The following is a 21,340-nucleotide window of genomic DNA, read 5'->3' on the forward strand; positions in this document are numbered from 1 at the left end:
CGTAACGCGCTTGCACCGAATGATGATTTTTAGTGTAATATATAATGACTAAGTACTAACTACTTATATTTATAAGAATTATAATATTGTATCGTGTATTATTGTTGTTGTATATACTGTACATACTACATAGTGTACAATTAATTAATTAATTGTATAAATATATTTACAAATATCTAAACGGTATTTAGTACCTAAATAGTTATATCTAATGACCATAAGTTTAGATAATTAGATTTTTCTTAGTTTCATAAACAAATTTAGGAGTGTACCATAGTAATATATTTTTTTTCAAATAAAAATTATCCTTATTAGTTTTAAATGGTTAAGTACGTGATTTTTTTTTTTTTTGAAAATTCTAATACATTTAAATGAGAATCCGAAAGAGTGGTTTTCAGTTATTAAACTTTATGTACCTACCTAGACACCTAGTATCAAATATAATAAGCATTAATATTAAATTTACATAAAATATAAAATGGATAAAATATTTAGTCTAATATGTACTTATTATATAAAATACTCAGTTAATTTTTATTAACATAAAATGCTATTATAATAATATTAATTATTATAATTTACAACTATTCATTTAGCCAAATATGTGAAAAATGGCAATTTCTTTAAATCTATTATTATGAACTTTGACTGTATACTATCTCCTTATAATAAGTATTTTAATTCAGAAACTACAAATTTAAATAACATCAAAAGTGTTTGATTTTTATTTATAATTGTTGATTTACCTGAATGTTAACTATAAACACCTTTTGGCCAATATTACTACCTTTTTATAGTTTATAGTGTTTATACTCGTATAATAAATTATAGTGAGACCATACGTGTTCCGTTGCAATAAATTATGTCTATTTTTCTATGAATATAATTTTTCCTAATCGTGGAAATATAGGAAGCTATATATATATATATATATATATATATACTGTCTTCAAATCCTAACTTAACCCTTCATCGTTTTCCAAAGTGTTAGGCACTGACGTATAAGTCGTGTTACTATATCATATAACTATTTATTTTGATCACACTTTCAATTACATCTCTAGTATCTACCGGATCTCAATATATCTAAAATAAACATTCTATTTTATTATATAAGAATATAAGATATTCGGGAATGAATTTAGATGTGGTTAAATATCTTGAAGTCTTATTTTTCCAATAAAATTCGACCAATAGAATAAAAAATAAAGTTATCGATTTAAAAATTATACTTCATTATTTTCATCTATCTAATCAGGAAATTGACGAAAAAAGAAGAAAATTTATGATAATATAAAGATAAAATATAAATATTAAAAAGTATTCGCTGGTCACCGCATTGGGCCACCATAACCTCGTGAGAATTGACACATATTACAGTAGTATTAATAAAAAAGTAACACCTAATAAACATATCGTAATAGATACCACCGGTTACAAATTATGATGATGACGATCATTGGGGAGGTGGTCGGCGAGGACGACGACATCCTCTCGCAGACAACGGTGGATGCGACGGTCTCGTGTCGGAGGAGAGGGGCGGAGCGGGTGCTAGCACGCGAAAGAGAAAACGCGATCGTGTCGCGCGACTAGTATACTAGTGGTGATAATTAACGTCGGACCGTCCGCCGCCGACGACAACGACATTCGATACCACCCGCACAATCAATTTTTCGATACAATCATTACGTCTCATTCATCATCGTATGCGCACGTGTATTATTTAAACCGTATAGTATTCATCGGATTACATCGAACGCCGAGTGTCCTATATTATACCATTTACGTCCAACGCGGTCGTCGCGATTATTCTTTTAAGTGTATAATAAATATTCGCGTGTTTACGTCTAGCGCGTGTGCGGTATTGGTATTACTTGTTGCTGTAGTTAAACATCATATTATAGCCTCCTAAATAATATAGTACATAGCTAATAGGTACGCCCATATTGTGCGAAAGGGAAAGGACTCGGCAGCAACAAACAGTCCGCTTGACGGACGGATCGTGGAATCTTTTGCTTCTCGATTATCATTACTATCGTTTTCGCCGCCGGTCGGTATAACGCGTACGTTATTGTTATTATACCCACCCACAGTGCTGTGCAGTGCGACGTCCGGACCGCGGCAATATGATGTCACTGTACAGGACCATCAGGGGCACAAACGGCACCCAAAAACGCGTCAGGGACAGGAGGTGAGTCGTTTTGGATTTTTTTTGTTATACCATCATTTTATAATACCTCTAACTGTTAATCATATGGTGTTTTGTCGTTTTCGTGCGTTTTAATATATATATTTATGTGTGTGTGTGTATGGCATGATAATATCAAACATACGCATAAATTATGATATATGCACGTAAGTTGTATTGAACTTCTTCAAGTCTTAAATGTAGATGCTCGTATAGGACATTTATGCCGTTACATATTCATTTTTCTTATACGTACTTCAGACTTATACACGGGGATTAAGCACCTACGTACGTATAGTGTATATTATGTATTTTACGATTAGTCAAATATACGCCTTTTCGTCGTTATTATGAAATTATTTTTTTTTTTAAGTTTTGGAGATTATATTTGTATTTATTAATTATGATAGAAGTATCTAATATTTTGTTACACAATTTTTTCATATGAACTATTGCTATTCGAATTCCTATTTTTAACTATATAAAAACATTAACATTATACAATTGAAATAAGTTTCTACCAGTATTATAGATTAAAATAAATAAAACGTTTAGGTAAACCTACGATAGCTGTTGTTTTATTTTGAAATAAAAAAAGTTGAACATGACATATTTTTTATTGCGTTCGGAATCTCGTATACTAGGCAATGTTATTGTATAGTTGGGCAATTAATTTTCCTTACATATGAATGTAGGTACTATCTACTAATGTTTATTCCCTATATAGATAGGAATTTTGCCAATTCTGCAATTTCTGGGTAATTTTTTTTGTACATATAAACCACGTACAATTTATTTTTTATTCTTATATAAATTTATAAGAATCATTTATGTTAACTGCATTCGTTACAGAATTCGTGTATAATATCGCGTGCGTATTTCTGTTATCTTCTTTTAGTATAAGTGAGATTTATTGAGATTGACAGGCTTCTCGTATTAAATAATTGTAGGAAAATTTAAAAATCACCGTCGTCACAAATATCTGAAATGCCGATAACTGATTTTTATAATAATCAATAGTATTGATACAATATAGGTATATTGCGTTTTTGCTGGCAGGATTTTGAAAAAAAGCTGTAGGTATGTGTTTATATCGGTTAAATATATTAAAACAAAATCATCGAGTAACGTGCAACGGCTAGATACTAACATATTTTACGGTGATCCTATAAGTATTGTCTTACCTTTAACCTATATTTCGTTTTAAAACAGCAGAAAATCGTGTACGTGAAATATTATATAAACACTAAGTTCGCGTTTCACATTATACTGTTGCATATTTAAATCATGTGTTTTAAATTGAACATATCATCTATTCATCTATATGTACAATAGTTAGAAATTAAAATATTCATCGATTATTGAATAAAAAGTTATTATTAAACTTCCAAGATATTAATAGTATATCTAATGTGAAGTGATTAAGTACAATACGTACCTATTTGCTAAAATGGAAAGTGATATATACCTATATTAATAATGTATTGAAAAAAAAAATACTAGACGTTTAACTAAATATATTAAATGAAGTGTGGAACATGTTTACAGAATTTTTTGTACGACTATAATATTATGGTATAGTTAAGTGTACAAAAACAAAACACATCGAATGTTTTCTCATTCGATTGTTGTTTAAATGTAAGCAATAAAATATATATCTATTTTAGATGAATTCGATTTTTTTCTCTACCAAACAAACCGATGATTAAGAAAAAAAATAATATTAAATAGGTACATCGAATGTTCAATGTGTCAAGACAATGCATTCATCAATGTTTATCGTTTCGGGAAATTCGAATTTTTCTAAATATAGAAATATCATCATTGCTTCCTGCCGTTTTGTGCAATGTTTTTGGGAGGTGGGCGTCTGATGTTGCACGTGCACAGTGCACACCAACATCGCAAATGTTCCGGTCCGCGGGAGTGTAAAGTGACTAGAGACGGTTTTTTTTCTTTAATTACCCCGAATTACGCACACTACGTAAACACGCGTAGGCGGACTTATTGTTATCATTATCATCATCGTTACCACGATAATTAAAAACCGTTTGCTTTCTATTCGTGGCAACGGCAGAAAGATAATAATATGCAAGATTTTCACTACGTTTTTAATTACTATATATGTATACAACAAACACGTCAAAAGAAAAAAACGTTTAGCCAAGCATTTTTTCTGTTTCTTTATTTCATGTTTTACTATATTATTATATTTTTCTGACAAGGAAACACAATATATTATTACTATTATTTATAAGTGTAACGTTTCTTTCCGCGACTATACGGTCCAGATTAAAGGCGCGTGACGAGTGACTTGCACAATGTTACGCTGGACAAAAATAAATCTAGCAAATAGAACAAGCCGTAATATTATATTTTATATTATATGATATTTATTTAATTTTTTTTTTTTGAAAATACATTTTTGTAAGGCTCGTGTAAGACTAATCGATAACATTTTTGACACTCAATTGGAATTAGTATATATAAACTGTTTAAAAATCGATTAATCAACAGCAAGCTATATGGTGTAGCCGCCAATGGTTGTCACGTACGGCGTGACATTTTCACTGTTATTGTTATAGACATTTTTCCCCACACTATGTTTTGCAAAGAACGTGTGTGATTATTGCACTGATCTTATTTTTTTTTTCGTAGGTAGTATATTGATTATAAAGATCCTACCTATAGTGACTTTTATATAGTCAACTATAAAAAAACTAAATATTTAAAAATAACATGACTACCTTCGCCTTGGACTTGTACTCTCAGATAACTGATCCATTTGTCAAATAGTCTTTAATACTTTGACAACTTATTTGTATCTTATTTTTTAACAAAACCTGTACACGTATAATATTATACATTGTATAACGCTAAATTATGTATACAAATATTAAGATTAATGTCCATTAGTTTAATCAATACAGTACTTATCTTGGTAGGTATATAATATAGCAATTAAATTATTTAATTTCTTTTGATGATTATTATACATTATTTTATCATAATTTATTTAACATGATAGATTATTAGAATTAATTTGAGAATAGTATATAATTCAATATATTTGGCTACAAAGTATTTTAAAAACGTACAGTACTCAAAAATCTAATATTTAAACTTAAATGTGTAAATTACTAACAAGGTAGTCGTAATATAGTAGAAATAGTGAATTTATATTTTTGCTACATTACGTGCATACAGGAGAATGATTGTGATACATGCAATCTTGTATACTATATATTCCTTTTTTTTTAAATTTTTTTCTCTATTTAGCTTTTTTTCTACGATTTAAAATATTATTATTATTTTTTTTTTCATATTTTTATTTTGCCCTATAAAGGGTTAAGTCTAAAAAATCTATTCATTATAATAATATTAATATTGGATAATAATATTGGATTTTTCCAATTTAACGAATGAGCAAAATCCGTACTGTGTTTTCGAAGAATGATTTTTAACGAATTAAAATCATAATATATTATAATATTATTGAGGAATAATAATATATTAGAATTTAATTCAAACATGGTCGTCTTTATAGCCATTAGCAGCTAATCTTCATTGCTCAATCAAATCTCGATGGTCATGATAATAAATTATGGAAACCAACAATAGCTAAGCCTTATACCGCCGGCGTTTTTTGTTTGTGCCATCGAATTTTGAATACGATCCAATCATCTATTGTCGATGGAAAACTACCATCGGCTATCGCGAAGTTTTTGTGGTCGTAATATAGTTCAATTTTCTTTTTATCTCTCTCTGTCTGTCTCTGTTTCGCTCTCGTTCTCTCATCCTATATGTATAATATTTTTTTAATGTGAAACGGCTCAGTGGAATTTAATGCGTCGTTAGTTTCCTAACGAAATTTATTTTAAAATTATTAATAATAATTTTTCGTTATTATTAACCGTCGATCAGTTAGTATAGGAACCTACTTTCCGTGTGAATAATTATTATTGCAATCAAGCGTTTTTTTTTCAAAGATCCTTATTTTTATATTTATTAATTTACTTTATAAGTATATACACAACATGATTATGGAGTGTACTAACAGTTTGGTTTTCTATTACTCTAGACAATTGATTTTATTAGATGTAAATATGTAATGACTATTGAGTGTGAGCTTTTTGAAAAATGTATACACTGCAGCATGAATTGTATCGAAATTTAAAATATTTTTAGATCCAATTTAAGAAAAAAATATCATATAATCTATTTTTGAATTATCAGGCTCAAGTATTTTTTTTTTGTAAGGTAACGCGATAAGATTGTCTACTCTAAATAAGCTATAATTGTGACTTCTGTATTTTTAAAATATAGGTACCTCCTAGTTAATATTAGAAACTTATAATTTTATTACACTAGTAATGATTTTGTTATTGATCGGATATTTTAATTAGTTTTCCGGTTGTCTTAATAACGTAATATGTATACGAAATGTGTTTTTTATATTGCTGTAGGTACCTTATTGAGAAAATTCCCAATAATGCGTGCATCATAACATGTAGGTATCGCGTTTAGTCATAATAAGCGAGGAAATAGTTAACGGGAAACAAGCCTTACAAATTCGGTGCATTAAAATATCAATATATAAATGTACAATATCATACATTATGCCAATGTCGTTTGACGTTTGTATAGGAAATAGCGTTATAACTTTATAAGTTATAATAGCACTTTTTTTTTCATTATTATTATAATTATACTAATAAAATATATATTATGCTGGGATTGCTAAACCCGTTTTGACTAGTGTTTCGGGATTTCCAGCCATCTGCTATGGTATATCAATGATATTAGTCACCAGATCGTGTAGGTCACGCGTGCTGGATCGGACGACGGTCAAACTTTTCTCAAAAATCGCAATGATAATATTATTGTCTATAACATGGTTGCAAAACTTTGCAGCAGAAATATTTTTTTTTTTTGAATAAATATTTTTCGGTTTGTCAACAAACTATGCGGTGAACTAGAATATATTTGGTAATAGTAATAAAACAATATTATATTGTTTACGTAATCACCGTACAATATCATATTATGAGATAATAAATAATCCTACACTATAATAAGAATACATTACACACATACATACAATATAATAAGTATGATACTACCTATGATATATTATAAGATTATTATAATATCCTTGTTAAAATCTCACTAAAAAAAAAAAAAAAAAATAATATATAGGTAAATTCGAAATAATATTACAATTTTTTTTTTATATTATGCAGAAATAATTTAAGTAAAATATTTTAAAAAACCAAGTCAAATATTAAAAATGATAAATTTTATATTATACTATGATCCCTAAAATTTTAATTCGATCTTAGGTATATGGAATTTATTTTATTTAAATCAAGCATAGGTATTTGATGTTAAATATTTTTATGAAACGTTCCGAATTGCGACTAGGTACTTGGAAAAAATGTTGAGAATTTTCACTAAACTTAAATAATATATACAAGTATATATTTAACTTATTAAACTTAATATTTTATATTATATTAAGTTATGAAATTCTAATTGTGAAATAAATTATGAATATTAGAGGTAATAATATAGGCAATCAGAATACAACAAGGTTATTTTAGTGTGCGTATTATAAAATAAATATTATATTTCAAATTAATTGTAAGATAATTAATAACGAGTAAAACGATTTCATTAAAAATTAGCATTATAGCATTATAATAACGATAAATATAAATGAACACTTTATATTTTTAATTCTTGGTAATTCATAATTTGTACTTTATTCTTTCAAATTTATGTAATAATATACTTATTATGTTACAATTATAAATGAAGAGTTGTAATTTTTTACATAGAAAATACATGTGAGCGTTATGATTCTTTTTTATTGTTATTCGTTGAAGAGTGACGTATTCTATATACTTTACGTGTGCCAATAGCTATAATTTATTCTCATTTCAATCTAAATCACGTAAGCTAAACATCGAATGGTTGACTGTTAAGAATTATTCAACAGTATTTTCATGGACATTGGAATCCAATTAAGAAGTAACAAAATCAGGCATGGCTGATTGTAAAGAACGTAATAATAATTCTTTCGCGAGTGACGTTCATTATAGTTTTAACTATAAATCGCTCAAATAATGGAAAATATCTGTCACAAATTAATGTATTTTGAATCGACACGGTATAATAAAACGAAAATTTTTAAAGTCAACAGATCTGAGAAATAAATATAATTTAATAACGCAATAACACTGCCGAAGTAATAGAGCGCATTAATGAGTAATTACCCTATATAATAGCGTGTTGTTGGTAAAAACGTTTTATAAGTACCTTCTTTTTCGATTTCGTCTTATTACAAAATATAAACTGAAATAGTGAACCGCCGTGGAAAAAATACTGCCCTGCGTCTATATATAATAATAATATATTAAAATAACATGTTATAATGTGGCGCGGTATAATGACATTATTAGAAACCGGTGAATCGTCACAACGACCTTGGGTCATTCGTTGCAGGTTTTTGGGTTTCTTTTTTTTTCTACCATATAGTCCGGTTATTGGGCGAACCTCCCGTTCGGTATTTTCAGCAGTATACGATATATTACGCGACGAGCGGGAGATTTTTTTACATTATTATGACATCCGCGTACTCTACGCGCGATGGGTCGCGCACTGGCGATGCGTTCCTCCTCGGACCGGTCTCCGCCTGCTGCTGCAATGTGACCCTTGGAGTGCGGCCAACGGACAGCAGTGTGCGCGTAATATTAATGAACGATTCACGGTTCGTACGTGCGATAACCGTTGACATTATGCAATTTCTTTCGGGATATTCGCCATAGCCCATAGCCCATAATACATAAATCATCCACCGGACATAGGTCCTTATCAATGTGTCGTGTTGCTTTACGAACGCGGGTCGGGTTCGGCCGGCAAAACGATAATATTATGTGTGTCGTCGACGAAATCTGAAAGGAATATAAAATTTAATATAATATAAATATATTATTATGTATATTTTTTCACCAATTCTTGTTGTCAGATAAGATGGTCTGCGTAAGACGTGCAGTGGTAAATACACATATTATATTTATGTATAATTTTCAATAGGAATATGTAGTAACTAGCAAGTACAACGACGGGCATTTTAAACGAGACGTTGCAGTTACTCTACAGTTACCTTATAATCCTATGCGTGTATCGTGCGTAGTTAACTATATAGCTGCTTACCAGTCGTGTCATCTCGCATTTGTCCGACGCCAACCGACCCGAAACGAACGGTTTTCTTGTTTCCTAATCCACGTCATGTTTTATTGAAATATATTAGGAGCCCGATCTGTCGAAAGGTCATTCGCCGCCAAGACGGTTGATGATGACTAATATTTTAATTTCAGTAAAACTAGTTCAAAAATCTCATTTGATCAATCGAGCCATTGCTGCAACTAGATATGGGGTCTTCAACCTCTTCATTAAACGTGCAGGTTATTCATAGTTTACCGATGTTATTTAATTTTCTGAATTTATATATACAATAGCCAATAGGTAGGTAGGTATACTGACTAATACGTTGAATATTATAAGAATTTTTGGGTTTTAATCTCCATTATTATTTTTGAATAATTTCATATTTTTATAACTACTATGACTAATTAAATATATAAGTATACTTAATATACTACTGTAAAAAATTTAAAAACGATTCTATTTAGTATTGAATGGTAAATTGTGCATAATATATACCTACAAGAGTCAAGAGTGCTCATCTATTATAGAAATTTAAGAGGTTTACCGTTGACCAATCTGTAGCACTTTATAAGGAAAATTCGCAAATGTTCATGGATAATATAATTTATAATGTAACATAATATGTTTATTGTACAGTGTGGTATACCTACATAGGATATAAAATATATACTACATAAATAACAGAATGCTATTTTTGTATTTATATTTTTAATAACCATTATTGGATGTCTCTGTGAATTTACATACCTATCAATCCGTAAAAAATTATATTTTACGATTTTTCGATATTATGCATTGTATTTGTTATGTAATATATACACATTCCACATAGGTTGAATACTTAAATGTATGAACAACAGTCAATAATATATATATGATAATTGAATTTCGGAAAATGGATTTTTTTGACGATCATGCGCATGTTCTCCTGTTGTTCATAAGTATATTACCTATACAAGACGACGCCAGGAAAACGTATACTGTTAAAGATATAATAATAATATATAATATTGAATGCACTTATGACAGATCTGTCATGTTTTGCTGAGTTTATAGTATATACAATATACATATATATATATTGTTATTAGATACACTTTCGACGTTTGTTTTTTTCGGCTTTTATATTTTTTTTGTTACTGGAAAATTATTTTTTTCCTTCCCTTCTTTCATATTTCTTTATTTTCTCCATGTTTGTCCTTGCACCGTATATTTAATATATATAGATATACTCCTGTGCTTAGCACACCAACTACATATAACATAATTTTAAAAATTATTCACGGTGAGATAATAATTTCAATGTATAATAATATTTATTTCATTAAAATCAGTTTGTATGTACATTGTAAGTATATATGTCATTTAGTCATTGGCGAAACGGTGTAAGCGATATGCTTTAATTTGTTGTATAACTAGAATAGTAGCAATAATGTTTACAATAAATATTATATGATCTGTGTATAATAAGGTCAACTGTGGGGACTGGGAGTACAGTATAGTTGCACTATCATAAATACTCAAGTAGACAAATTTTATTTTTTATTTTTTGAAAATATTCTACTAGGTATATACAGCATATAAACCAAGTTTTAAAAACAAAACTTATTACTCCATGAAATCGATGGATTTCACAATAATATCTCATTTATAGGTACCTACAGATTATAAAATATTGGTTCGTGTATTGGGGAATATTATTAATTAATTGAGTATCTATTATTATTAAAAATGAATAATGATTTTCAATATGAAATGCTATAAACATTCCTGTCAATCTACTTATAAGTTATAGCCTATAAGTTCGCCAATGTGTCATGTTCGTAAATGAAAGGATATATTTTCCATACCTAACTATTATTGCCAGTTCCAATGATGATTGTGTGTTATGTTATGGCGTGAAATAAACGTTCATGTATTAACTGTATATTAGTATCAATAACGTTATTAATATAATTTATAATATGGTAATTGGTAGTATAGATTTTTTCAGTGAAGACAAGAAGCGATAATATTGTGTTAATCGAGGGGTTAATGGAAGGTTAATCATCTAGTTTTCGTTTGAAAATTATATTATTTATAGGAGTGGTTTCATATACAAATTGAGTATATTAATATCTAGTGATATGCGATTGCTTCAGAGATGGTAGGTAAGACATGCTAGCAGTCGATTCCTTAATAATATAGACAAATCCAATGTTTACATTTATTGTATGTACATTACATCTTCAAAAATATAATAATATTCTCATTGTAAATAAGTAGGTATGTATAATAATGATGCACGTATATGCGCGTACGAAAAACCTGCATTTTGAAAGTTTATTCAGTTATAATATTACATTCTGCCAACTCTTGTCACTGCTATACATATGTATAGTTTACATAATATTCAAATTATTGTGTTAAATTTAAATATTTGAAAATATCATATTTAATATAATATTTGGAAAGAATATGTCACTTGCACGTCAAAGTTACAACCTTTTATGTTCCACGAAACTATAATATTATATAAAATTAAAGACCGTAGTATATGATAAGATAAATTATATATTGTACTATTATACTCAAAAAATCAATATGTATTTCAATAAATATATATAATATAACTCGAAATTAAAAGAAATAAAACCGGGGGCCGTTTGTATAGACTATAGGCCATATTTGGCTAGCAGTATAAATAATAGTGCTAGATTAGTAGGGATTGTTGTAGAAAAATGTAGTACAGCGGGTGTAGTATAAGCGGAGTCAAACTATGGAAACTATTCGCAGCTAAATCGAAACTGCAATAATCGCAAGTGTATTTCGATAATAATGGGTCTGTGTCATTAAATTGTTATATGTAAAATGTAAATGTGTAAATGTATGCATTTTTCTCCTTACAGAATACAAATATATTTCTATACACGTAAACGTTATGGATTTCTGTTGGTTACTAATTAATATATTCATACGTCATACAGGTACATATTATATAAAGTTTTGACATGATTTTTGTTTACTACCAATAACCCCTTCGTTATTTTACGAAATCAGGCGGATTTTAATTAATTTTTTTTCGCTCTCTTAAATTAATTTTCCACATACATACATCTTTGCAGTCGTGGTATATGTACATATGATTCTACAATGTATTACAAAGAAAATGAAATAAATAAGAAAAATCACTGCGGTAATAAGGACACTTGTGGACAACGACAATAATACAATTTCTATAACCGTGCACACAATTCGTTTTACGTATGTTTTTCGGTTTGAAGTTACAGCGTAGCACATATTATTTTAATATTATAATTGACAAGGGGTTTGTACTGTTTGTAGCTTTGTAGTTTTGCGTAGATGTCGTACCTAACAGGTATTATACCCGTTACCATATTTACCGCATAAGACAACGCGCCTAAACATAATAGGTTCGCAGCACATTAAACACATACCGTTACGCTGCAGTAATAATACAGTATCGTTATGTCGCAATATACTTACACCCGAACGTCTAGCTGACGTCCTATCGTACAATAGTAGGTATAATAGTTTAATAGATATTTATATACATATATATACAGTGTCACAGTGAAATAGTATAATAGTAATAACTATTATAACAGTGGTAATATTATTAGTAGTAATAATCGATGTACGATGTACCCATGTACAATAATAATATAATTCTCTCTTACGCCCTTTCTGTTTCTCTCTCTGTGTCTACTCACAAATATATATGCAGTTATTATTATTGTATCATATAGAAACGTACACATCACTACACCGTTCGAGACGATGACAAAGGCGACTACCACGAGATCCTTTCTTCTATTTATATATTCGCTTTATGATAATACTCTATTATACACACATATATTATATATATATCGTCTATTTTAGTTTCCATATTTAAATAACAAACGCCGCTACACCCGTTTTTTATTCAGAAAATTATTACAAAGCGCACATATAGGTGTATACGATATACCAACATATTATCTACACGTAGATGTCAATGGCGCGCGCGGCTTACAGTTAAACATGCAGTCTGACGTGCGTTGGGTCCGATAAGAGACAACGATGACCACGATGGAGTAGAAACGGAAATTGTTTTAATCGTCTCTCATTGTTACTTGACCCGCGTGAGTATGTAACTTATAAAGTACATACATAAACAGACGATGGACATAAATAATCCAGCACTTAAATCGTATATGAGTAGTACCTAAGTTATTCATGGGGTCTCCGCGCCGTGAAAGCCTAATAAAAGTTTTTTATTTTGTATAAAATTGTATACAAACGAAATTCGATGATATTTCATTTCACGCGAATTTTATTATGCTATCAAAAAATATCGATCAGTATGACAGTATGTGAAAATTATCAGACATACTTGTTGATAATATTATGTAATTTACAATCTATATCCTAAATATTGCTTATTGTTATCCCTTACTTAATATAACCTATAATATATAAAATACCTATAACATACACGTATATTATATAGTTATTATTTTCTTTAATTGTAAAAAAAAATATTTAGTTCTCTCATCTGAAAATTGATTGATAACACAGTAGATATTTCTATATTTCTGCACCGGTTTCATTACTCGTAAAACGTATCTGTTGCATCTATAATAAATACTAAAATACTAAATAGAAATAAAAGAAATAATAATAAATATGTGTCCTTAAGACACACCATCATTATAATTATAATATTTGGTATTTTGGTCCAAGGCTGTATGGATTATGTTAAAAATTAGACTGATCGATCAATATTGATCAACAAGATATTATACCATTATTTTTTTGTTAGATATTTTTTAAAGTTACAAATTTTCTCAGTGTCATTTTCAATTTTTTAAAAAAAAAAGTATAAGGTACCTATTTATGTATTAAATGTTTTAGTAAAATAATATTTTTTGTGTTAGTAAAAATATAATTAATATTTTTTAGAATACAACTGTATGTACTATTTAAGACATACCATATAATACTTAAAATATACTATATAAATTTTGTTGTAGACTTAAAAAAATCTAACGTATACAATACTTCAAAATTTTTAAATGTTACTTACATATATAATATATATGTAGTATATTATAGTTATCGTTGGTACTTTGTACTCGATTGTGCTGCTAGTCCCACGCGATTATTGTGACAATGTTGATAATGACTACCTTCTAATCACTATGACAATAAAAATAATAATTCACACGCGATGTATACCTACTGTCCTACTGTAGTACTGTTCCAAAACATTTAAGAATCGTGCACGCAACTATATACATTTTTTCACTTTTTCCCGTTTCACCACCGATCGAGCAATATAGACATGTTACACTACCGTTGACCATTCACATTGTTTCCCACGATCTGACGACTTTTCATGAAATTATTTCGTCAAAATTCTACACATGTATATAAGTGTATGGTATACCTACATATTAATATTTCCAATCGTGGTTGTTCTTTTTGTCGAGTTTTCCTGACTGTTGTGCATATTGGTGTAGTTGACGCTTGTCCTTGGTGGTGTTGTTGCAGCCCATTATATTGCTATCTTGTATTATTATTGATGTATAATATATACATTGTATAGTAGGTATATAGATCTAAGTATATGTTTTTATTGATTCCGGATTTCTATACGATATGACGTTTATATTATTATATACGGGTTGCTATGGCCTGGAGGCGGTTGAGAAGCAGACGACCGAGAGATTGTCGTCGTTGTCGTTTTCGTCATTATCTTGTAGTAGATTTGCTATACACGACGCCTTTCAAATACATTAAAAATCGAATATTCGTTACTATAACAGAGATTATTATTTATTATTGTGTACACTTTCAGTGATGCAATAGATAAACGAAAATCAAAATGTTGGTGTTACACCAAATATTTGCCAAGAGAATGATTAAGAGATATTCAATTTAACATATTTTGTTAAAATAATTAACTTAATTGTTATAATAAAATTCGCTCCATTTGATCTTTAGTTTTATTTTTCCGCAGAAACAGTCTGTCCGTGTTTTTTTATGTACTATTATATATAATACATAAATGTATTATTATAGATAATTGCGATGGGTACAAACAATTATATATAGTCATCATGTATGTTTTAATTTCAAGTACTCAGTCGTGTCATGTACTTATGTACTCGCATTTCTAAAATCCTGTTTTCCGAAATATAATATGATATAATATTATATCATTAGTAGTAGGACCGTTAATTCGTAACAGTTCTGATTAACCAATATTACAAGAACACAATAGACACGAAGTAGCTACATACAGAATATTATGTAGGTATTAAAATGTTTGTTGAGAAAAAAAGTTAAAAAATAATATACTTAAAACGATATGGTTTTCTTCGTTTTTTTAGTTGATGATTTATGTCATAGAAATAATAGAATGACACTTATGACAAAAATTGGATTTTTTAATAGAGAAAAATACTGTAAGTAATAAAACTGTGTTGTTTGTTAGTATGAATAGTATGTTACTTAATAAGTGATTGGAAATTGATACAAATTAATAGAAAGACATATTGGAAATAGATTTATGATAATAATAATTATTGTACTAATAGTTAGTAAAAACGGAAATATAAAACATAATATCAATTACTGTAACTTAAAATACATAACATATATTTTAACTTGAACTATAATGTTAGTATAAAGTATAAGAATAAATTTATAATAAAATATAATATTACAAATATTTAACAGTTATTAGAATTAGATTAATAATTTAAATAAGATATAATAATAATAATAACATTCACACACTTTTTAAAATATTGTAGGTTTTATTAAAATCTTAAATATTATATTATAATGTACAGAATGTTTATAGTTTATAATTACGAAAATGATAACTTCAATAATAATAATAATATTAATAATAAGACAATTATCTAATATTATTTTATTATAAGAAAGGTTCAAAATAAAATTGGTAGTAGGTACTGGAGTAGACCCGGGAGAGTGTACCATCGGGAGAGTTTACAATCGCCCAAAATTGGCAATTTTTAGAAATACATAGTTTATTATAGTATTATACATACTATTATTATATCACCTTAAAATTATGCAGCACAAATTGTTTTTTTTTTAATCAAATACGTTAATTGTTTTTATAATTTATACAGTTTCCCTAAGCTTTAACATGAGTTCTGGGGAATTGTGCCTTCCTTTATAAATATAAAATATAGAAATGATTCAACTACGTAGTATTTATATATAAAATCAGAATAAAAACTGTACTAATTATAGATACATAAAATATTATGTTCGACAAAAAAAAAATCCTAAAGTAGCATACTCACCACTGTAAACACTTTTCCTTCAATTAATTAATAAACAGTTATTATACAAATATCTATATAAAATTATACTAATTTAATTGAGTACTATGTAAACATTTTGTTGTGGATATTAATTAAGAACCAAAAACTCGTGTCGAATCAATTATTTTTTTATATTTAGATATAATTGATAATAATTATACAATTTGTTATTTTTATGACTAGCCATATAAATCCCGCATTAATGCGTACCGAGACCATCTGTCGAAATATAGAGTGGTTGCTCTAAAAAATATATAATATTTCCTTATATTTCCATAAATGTTTATTTCAGATAGTCATGCTTTAATAATGATTAATTAACGTGTTTTTGAATTTTAATAATTTGACAAAGATGTACTCTTTTAATAGGCACTGAAAATGTAGAATGACGTGAGGTTAGGACTTAATATGCTATATAATAACACATTGTTCGATTGTAAAACTATTTTAGAGAGTTATTAGTTCGTTTGTGCATTCACACACTATCAAACTATCGGAGAGAGATAGCGTGTAAATTAACGTGTGATTTTACTAATCGTGATAAGAATTAATAAATATTATTACCAACAGAACTCTCGTGGTTTTGAATTTGGATCTCGATACGTATGAGAAGATTGTACTTGTATAAAGTTTAACTTTGTTTCAAAAACCGCTGATATGATGTGAAGAACGATCGAATCAGATAATTAATATTTGTAATTACTTTCAGTATTTTTTCCAGCGTATTATGAATATTTTAGCAATTGAAGCTGATAAAACCTTAACACGATTTATTGTTATCCGACTACGATAAAAATAGTTATACGGGGCGTGTGTACCTACCTATATAAAGGTACGTAAGTATATTAATCTCGTTGGCTAAATTGTACCGAAAACGGTATACGATAATTAATAGATCCGGTGTTTGTATATAGTTCAAGGTAAATGTGGATAATGTTAGGTATAGTTGTATTGCGAGTTATTCGAGCTATATATGATGTACTAGTTCTCTTAACAATTTTAGACAATTTCTCCGACAGCATTTTCTGTGTATTAAACTATTATATAAGCACTCAGTGGTGTATTTACGGGGGTGATGTAAGGGGTTTCTACCTCCCCTCCCCCTAAAACCAAAATATTTTATATAATGGTTAGAGCAAAATAAAAACGAAGTACTAATATCTCGTAATTTGTATCATAAATATAATATAAAACCCCTCCAGAAAAAAATCGTATCTACGCCACTGTATAAGGTTACAATTATTATTTTGTGAACAATATTGTACTATTATTATTATTATTAGTATCATTATTTTATTCACAATAAGTAAAACGATCGCCTTATCGACTATATAATATATAATAAAGTATATTTTTATAAATCGTAATTCAAATAATCTTTAATGGCACTATATTACATTAAATTATGGTAAATATATTTTAGCTTGTGCTTTAAAAAAAATATATATTACACTGTTCATATGACATATAATAAAATCATATTCGAAGGCTGCAGAGCATTAAAGTTAATTGCACTTTTATTTATACACTCCAAACAAAGCAACATTATAAAAAGTAACTAAAATACGGGTATTATTATACTGTCAAGGAGAATTGATTTAAATGTGTATTTGTTGTTAAGTTTTTGCACACAAAACCGGATTAAATCATCTTAAAATTAGATAATGAAAATTAGAATAATATGCAGTATAAATATATTATGTTAAATAGTATATGTAATGCAGAACGTATACAAATATTATAAAGTCATTAGATTTCGAACCAAGACTTAGAAACTAATTGATGTAGAAACATATTAGCATATATCTATAATTTGAATTATTAGATAACAAAACAAAATACAGTTCATCCCTTCATCCCCCTCATTGGAAAAAGCTGAGCACGCCCCTAGATACTATAGGTATACTAGAGACGCATATGATTGTATGGCAAGGTGTATCATAAAAGTAAAAACAAAAGCAGCTATATTATAATTTTTTATACATTTCAATCTCATTTTGCAATTTAACCTTAATTAATTAAATTAATATTATTTATAAACTATTCTATTTCTCTGTAAATTTTTAAAAATAATTATACTTATTTCATTAAATTCATTTATTTTTGAATACTCTAGGACGTTATTTTTCTTATGCATTATGAGATAATAATAATTATCATAATATATACGTAAAATGAATTGTAAATCACTGTGCTATTTACTCGTACATTGACATGTACGCATATATTTTTATACACGTGTTTCAAAATTGTTGTTAATTTATAGCACTGTAAACAAATATATTATACGGTATAATTTCAATGTATAATCTACCTAAACTGTACGTGTTACAAGCAATATAATGTCGTGTAGGTTAATCGTATACTAGTGTTATTTTTGTTAGATTAACAGACGTTCTTGGGCATTAATGGTGTGGTGTAAATATACGCAATAATATACGCTTAAATACATAATATATATGTATGTATTATAGTAGTCGTTGATCCCGTAGGCTCTTACGAATTTTGTATTTAATTTACGTTTAAAACTTCTCGTTGTGCTTTGAGTATAAATATAACATACTACATAGTGTTATTATATTAACGACATTATAATTCATCAAAAATGAAGTACCAGCCTTAGGTACATATTTGTACTTTCATCGTGTATTGAAATCAACGATTTTTAAGAGCGTCGTTATAAACGAACCTACCTCTATGTACTATGATTATATGATGTTATAAACTATAAATCGTTGTAATAATAGTAAAGAATTAAAGCATTGTTAGCATGTGGTATTGCGGAGTGCAAAATTATATTGTGCTTTTCGCTAAAAACCGCTCGTAGAGTTAAATCATTTAACGTCAAAGAAGAAAAAATATGAGAAAAGAATATCTATTGTGTTTAAATTTGAAATCAATTTTGTTTATGTAACACCAATTACAGTTCTAACGATTGGTGGACTCTGTTTTACTTTTATCAAAGAATAGAGTTGACTTAAGTTTAAACTCTAATAAATCTATTTCGTTTAAAAAGCTATTAGTACGATTTTTATGTTATACATGTTACACACTTGAACCTTTACACAAAAATAGTAGGTATGTTTCCGTTTTAAAATAATAAAATAAGTAAAACAGTGAAAAAAATATCTTCTTTGTTCTTATAGCTTTTATATGCAACATAATTTTGTTGCTATATTTGATTATAAGGTTCAATGTATCAATTGATTAAAATTATGATGATTTCTCACGTTAAATAATCATAATCACACCATGAAAAATAACACTATCGTGCGACGTATTGATATATGTATTAACCGGTTAGATATATAGGAAAAGAAGAAGACGGCGGTCGAGCGTATATTATACATGAATGTACATTTATTTCGCAACAATACGATCACGGTGTCGTCGACAAAGTAATAAATAATAACATGGTATTCTCAAGATGGTGTGTACAACAATCGTAAGCGCATATTTAGATACCATAATAATATAATGATGAATTTTCGAAAAGAGCGTTTTGGTCATAATAATGTGTGCCGTAATCGGAGAATGAATTTTTATATTTTGTTTGATGTGATAAACCCACACACGTATACAATATAATATATTAATAATAATATTATTATGTGCATGTGTGCAGTATTCTTGGTCTCCGCAGTCAATCTCCTCTCTCGAGATTGATAGCTGAAGTGGGCCAAGTTCATATAGAAACAAGTTTTAAACTATCGCTTTTATACAATAAATACATATATAAAACCGTCTGGTAGAGGCATAGATATTTGTCTTATATACATGTATATAATACATTATACACACATCATCCTGCATCGCGTCACATTTGCACAACGTCGTTTTATTGGGGTAATTTATCTCAGCCAGCTCTCAGACGTCTAAATTAAATGCGTAATAAATTATACTGTACATACAAATATGTTATCATTATTATTTTTATACCTATCTAAATTTATAGTGTGAACATAAAAAGACATAGGTATAATAGTAGGTAGTAGGTACGTGATATAAATTGGATTTTACTTTTTATATTTCTCGTCTTGTTGATCCCGCTGTCGTCATCTGCGAGAGCGGTTGCCTCACGGTGCTCTTGAAAACTCCTCAATAATTTTGGTTAAGTGACACTCAAATATATATAATATATAACAAAGCATTATTTATATATTAGTCTGAATATTATTTTAATATTAGCCATCATAGGTGTGCAAAGACTACTATGAAAAACTTATTTGATGCGGTATGCGCCTTCTAAAATGTGCTCCCCATAAACATAAATGATATCTAAAAATAAGTTTATATTATTGCAGTCTTCAAAATATTTAAGATGACCATTTTTAATATTCAATGGTTATTCTCATTACCTAGAATATAATAAGTTTTTCAACATTTTTTTCTTTTGAAGAAACATAAAAACATTTTGTGAATAGGTACTTGTTTGTTGAAAATAATATGATTTCACAGTTCTTGTCTCATAATTAACTGTGAACATAGAATAGATCATCCACTTTTTTTTTTATAAAAAGTGTTAAATTGGGACATATTTTTGATTCGGTTCATATTATTATGATCTATAATC

At 28.2% G+C, this 21,340-nt stretch overlaps 1 protein-coding gene across 2 annotated transcripts in view; it reads left to right on the forward strand.

Moving 5' to 3' along the window:
• The first annotated feature begins 1,597 nt into the window (after positions 1-1,597).
• Positions 1,598-21,340, forward strand: part of LOC114124925 (uncharacterized) — a 140,076-nt gene continuing 120,333 nt past the window's right edge. The window contains exon 1 of one of the 2 annotated variants that reach the window (XM_050202186.1): positions 1,598-2,191. In XM_050202186.1, coding sequence (XP_050058143.1) covers positions 2,127-2,191 — 65 coding nt within the window. In that variant the 5' untranslated portion in view covers positions 1,598-2,126. The remainder of the gene's footprint in view (positions 2,192-21,340) is intronic. The other variant, XM_050202187.1, reaches the window with a different exon arrangement.

This window comes from Aphis gossypii, chromosome 2 (assembly GCF_020184175.1).
Source record: "Aphis gossypii isolate Hap1 chromosome 2, ASM2018417v2, whole genome shotgun sequence".
Taxonomy (NCBI): Eukaryota; Metazoa; Arthropoda; class Insecta; order Hemiptera; family Aphididae; genus Aphis; species Aphis gossypii.